Below are 4879 nucleotides of genomic sequence, written 5' to 3'. Positions count from 1 at the left end.
GGGGGAGGGGAGGAGCGCTCGCGAGGGTGTGCGCGCGAGGGTGTGCGTCTGTGTGTGTGTTTGTGTTTGTGTGTGTGTAGGGGGAGGGGAGGAGCGCTCCAGTCCGTCTTACCTCTCGAAGATGAGCCGTACCATTAACATGCAGAAGGCCAAGGGGAAGGCGAGATAGAGGTCCTCAGCCTGCGGGAAGGTGGCTTCCTCCGTGTTCTTCAGGTCCGCCCAGGTGACATTGTGAGGGAGCCAAAACCTCTCGTTCCAGAACCAGGCTAAGATTCCTGCCATCTTGCTTTGTCCAGTCCCGTCCTGGGCTCCCGCGGCCCGCCGAGATCTCCGCCACGCAGGGCGCCCGGGGATGCGCGCGCGGCTGGCTAGAGCCTGTGCCGCCGCCGCCGCCTCCTCCGCGGCCGCTGCTCTCGAAGGCTCGCGGCGAGCCCCGGTTCTCTCCTCCCTCTGGCCGCGTTGGGAAAAGGAGCCGCCTCGCCCGTCACATGGCAGCCACGGCCGCTAGCCCTGATTGGCTCGTCCTCGCGTCAAGCAGCCAGGCACACGCGGCCGGCTAGCCCACGCCCCGAGGGCAGGGCGCAGCCGCTGCGCTCAGGACGCCAGGGCACCGCTTTGGGGAGTGCCGCCCGGCCTCGCGCTCACAGTGCTCTGGAGCGGCGCTTAGGGCAGCGACCTGGGTTCGGCCGCCCGAATCCGCTCCGGACCCCGGGCTTGCTCGCACATGCTCAGAACGCCGGCTTCTGCCGCGCTGGAGTTTCAGAGGTTTCGGTCGGCTTCCCGTGCGCGTACAGGCGCTGGGGAGGCAGGTAGGGGTCGGGGCGATATTCAGATCCACCCTTGCGCCGAGACAGAACAGCAGAAGGAGAAGTAGGGGGCGCAAAGAGCAAAGGAGGAAGAAATAGCAGGTAAAGAGTCATCCACTCCAGCGCTTGGAGAAGGAGGGGGAAAATCGTGTTCTGGGGCAGGATGGTTTGGCAAGAGGCGTCTGCCTCGGGGGAGGGGAGGAGCGCTCGCGAGGGTGTGCGCGCGAGGGTGTGCGTCTGTGTGTGTGTTTGTGTTTGTGTGTGTGTAGGGGGAGGGGAGGAGCGCTCCAGTCCGTCTTACCTCTCGAAGATGAGCCGTACCATTAACATGCAGAAGGCCAAGGGGAAGGCGAGATAGAGGTCCTCAGCCTGCGGGAAGGTGGCTTCCTCCGTGTTCTTCAGGTCCGCCCAGGTGACATTGTGAGGGAGCCAAAACCTCTCGTTCCAGAACCAGGCTAAGATTCCTGCCATCTTGCTTTGTCCAGTCCCGTCCTGGGCTCCCGCGGCCCGCCGAGATCTCCGCCACGCAGGGCGCCCGGGGATGCGCGCGCGGCTGGCTAGAGCCTGTGCCGCCGCCGCCGCCTCCTCCGCGGCCGCTGCTCTCGAAGGCTCGCGGCGAGCCCCGGTTCTCTCCTCCCTCTGGCCGCGTTGGGAAAAGGAGCCGCCTCGCCCGTCACATGGCAGCCACGGCCGCTAGCCCTGATTGGCTCGTCCTCGCGTCAAGCAGCCAGGCACACGCGGCCGGCTAGCCCACGCCCCGAGGGCAGGGCGCAGCCGCTGCGCTCAGGACGCCAGGGCACCGCTTTGGGGAGTGCCGCCCGGCCTCGCGCTCACAGTGCTCTGGAGCGGCGCTTAGGGCAGCGACCTGGGTTCGGCCGCCCGAATCCGCTCCGGACCCCGGGCTTGCTCGCACATGCTCAGAACGCCGGCTTCTGCCGCGCTGGAGTTTCAGAGGTTTCGGTCGGCTTCCCGTGCGCGTACAGGCGCTGGGGAGGCAGGTAGGGGTCGGGGCGATATTCAGATCCACCCTTGCGCCGAGACAGAACAGCAGAAGGAGAAGTAGGGGGCGCAAAGAGCAAAGGAGGAAGAAATAGCAGGTAAAGAGTCATCCACTCCAGCGCTTGGAGAAGGAGGGGGAAAATCGTGTTCTGGGGCAGGATGGTTTGGCAAGAGGCGTCTGCCTCCACGCCGCGCCCGTCTTTCCCCATGGCTCTGACCTTCCAGCCTGGTTTTACTCCGCTCGTCACCACAATCCGCGCCCCCAGGGAAAAAGGCCCTCTCTTTTAATTTATGAGGTGGTAAGAGAAATTAGGCACTTAACTGCTGTTTGATAACGATGAGATGATGTTGATGATGATAACAACCGCAGCCTTCTGTAAAACTGCCCCACTAAATGAACCTCTCAGAAGATGGCTCCCGACCACATTTTGGCTTGGCCCATGGGTAGTGAACCTGCACTCTGCTGCTTGACGGGCTCGTTGTTAACACCTTTTGCATCGGAAACCTTTAAGGTGTTAAGTCTTTGAGTCCTAACCCAGGCACCTTGACTCCCACGTTTCCTCATTGATAGGGGAACCATGTGTGGATCAATTAGGTGGTACATGCAGAACCTGGTTCCAGGGAATACTTCGTTGATTTTTCTCACAAACGTTCATTTCCTGCCTGGTTCTGCTAGTAAGTTCTACTGGACCCTTCCAAGAGGAAAATAAACAGGCTCTTAATACTTCTTTACCCTCCCTTCCCCTCCAGCTATCACCCTCTTTTCACTCCTTGCCTTCAAAGCGTTAACTCTAAAGAACTGCCTGTATCTGTTGCTTCCACTTTCTCCCTTGCATTCGCTTTCGATCTTCCGTTTGAGCATTTGCCCCTCTCTCCTGCACTGAATTGTTCAAGGTCACCAATGATCTCCATGCTGCTAAACCCAGAGGTCAGTTCTCAACACCTGTTATCAGTAGCATTTGGCCAAGTTTGTCAGTAGCTGCCTTTTGAAACACTTTCTTGATTTCCAGAAACCACATTCTTTCTGGTTTTCCTCCTACCTCATGACCGCTTTTGCTGAATCTCCTTTCTTGTTACTCCTCACTCCTTAAAGTTGGTGTGGCCTAGGAGTCAGTCTTTTGTCCTCTTCACTTTTCTATCTGTGTTCATTCACTTGGTGATCTTATCCTGTCCCATAGCTTTCAATGCCATCTGTGTGGCTTTCAGCGTCATAGTGATTTGCTCCCAAATTTGTATCTCTAGCCGTGAACTTCTTGAACTTCAGCCTCCTAAGTCCACTGTCAAGTCAACTACTCCACTTGGATGTCTAAAAGCCATTTCCTGTCCAAACTACTAATCTTCCCCCTAATTTTTTCCCCCTCCTGTCTTCTTGACTCAGGCCCAAACCCTGGAGTCACCTTTTTTCCTTTTCTCTCTCATATCTCCCTTATAATCCATCACGTATCCTGTCCCTTGCATCTTTAAACCGGAATGACACCATCTCTCACCACTTCTCCTGCAACCATCTTGGTCCAAACCACCAACACTTCTCTTCCGAGTTACCCTAGCAGCCTCCTAACTCCCAATTTCAACACTTGTTCCCCTACAGTCTATTATCAGCCCATGTGATCCGGTTGAAATGTAGTAAAATCACTTCTGTGCTTAAAACCGTACTGCCTCCCCATTCCTCCTCAGTTGGAAGCCAGAGTCATTTCAGTGACCAAAGATGTGGCTCCATGTTACCTCTGTGACCTCACCTACTCTCCTCTCTCATTTCCCTGTCTCTTACTCAGTGTGCTTTCATCACACTGGCCTCCCCGCCCTTCCTGCAAAACACCCAGCATGCCTTCGGGCCTTTGTACTTGCTTTGCTCTGTCTCTGGAACTTTTCCCCCAAGTATCCCTGTCCACTCTTTCTATAATGCCACTCACTCGGTAAAGCCTTCCCTTGACACCCTAGTTAATCTATAATTGTCACTCCCCACCCCTACTCTTCCTAATCAACTTTCTTGCTTTGTTTCCCTCCAAAGCATTTATCACCATCTAACACAATTTATTTTTTACTTGTTTTTCAGTTGGTCTCCCCACACGCACTAAAATGTAAGCTTCTGAAAGTTAAAGATTTGTGTCTATTGCTGTTTTGTCCCTAGCACTTAAAATAGTGCCAGCACATAGCAGGTACTCAATAAACTATTGAATTAATGAATCAGCACTACTCTCACCTCACAAAAATCTTCTCTAGGAGAGGAAAAAATGTGAATAAATAATAGTGTTAAATGTTTATAAACTCATGTGAAGAATAGTGTGGGCATAAAGAAGGGCTTCCTCAGTTCTAAGGTGGGGTAGGGGTGGTGTCCTTGAAGTGGGTTCATCAGGGAGTAGTTCAACTGCATAAGTTGCAAGTACCTGTCTTGCCTATGTCACCTGACTATCCTGAGTCTCACATGAGATAATATATGGGAAAGGGCTCGTAAACTCTTAATAACCTCTGTATACATGCGCAGTGCATGTTTTGTTTTGCTTTTTTTTTTTTTTTTGCGGTACGCGGGCCTCTCACTGTTGTGGCCTCTCCTGTCATGGAGCACCATGGAGCACCATCCTCATTTGAGACCATGCACCAACTGCTCATTGTTACTGGTGACTTTCCAGGAAAATGCCTTGACACCAAATGCATTCTTGTAGGCCACAGAGAGGAGTTCTATTAAGGTCTCTTGCCACCTGTGTGGCAAAAGGTCATTTCATGGTGGACCCTGGCCTTCTGGACCAGGCAGACCCCCTCCATGGCTGCCACTGGTCCCTCATGTCACTCTCACGTATGACCTGACAGTACCTTGCCTTCTCTGCTTTCCCGAAAGACCCACTGTGTGCCCATACATATATATACACACACACACACACACACACACACATATATATATATATGAGGAAGTGTTGGTGACTTAATGCCCTGGGACCTGAACTTTGATCCTGGGCAATGGAAGCCAGTGGTACATTTTCGTTCTTTTACAGCACTCAGCTTATTTCAAAACTGTGGCCAGCTCAGGAATTCCCTTGTATTTCCTCTCTTGCTCTGTCTCACTCTCCATTTCTTTCATT

General features: G+C 53.8%; 1 protein-coding gene across 2 annotated transcripts in view; it reads right to left on the bottom strand.

Moving 5' to 3' along the window:
• The window catches only part of CERS6 (ceramide synthase 6), a 326376-nt gene extending 325924 nt beyond the window's left edge, over window positions 1-452 (bottom strand). Inside the window, exon 1 of one of the 2 annotated variants that reach the window (XM_007452610.1) lies at window positions 113-452. In XM_007452610.1, coding sequence (XP_007452672.1) covers window positions 113-282 — 170 coding nt within the window. In that variant the 5' untranslated portion in view covers window positions 283-452. The remainder of the gene's footprint in view (window positions 1-112) is intronic. The other variant, XM_007452609.1, reaches the window with a different exon arrangement.
• Window positions 453-4879: the final 4427 nt, after the last annotated feature.

Source organism: Lipotes vexillifer, unplaced genomic scaffold (genome assembly GCF_000442215.2).
Source record: "Lipotes vexillifer unplaced genomic scaffold, Lipotes_vexillifer_v1.1 scaffold454, whole genome shotgun sequence".
NCBI lineage: Eukaryota > Metazoa > Chordata > Mammalia > Artiodactyla > Lipotidae > Lipotes > Lipotes vexillifer.
This window is presented reverse-complemented; position numbering and strand designations above follow the sequence as displayed.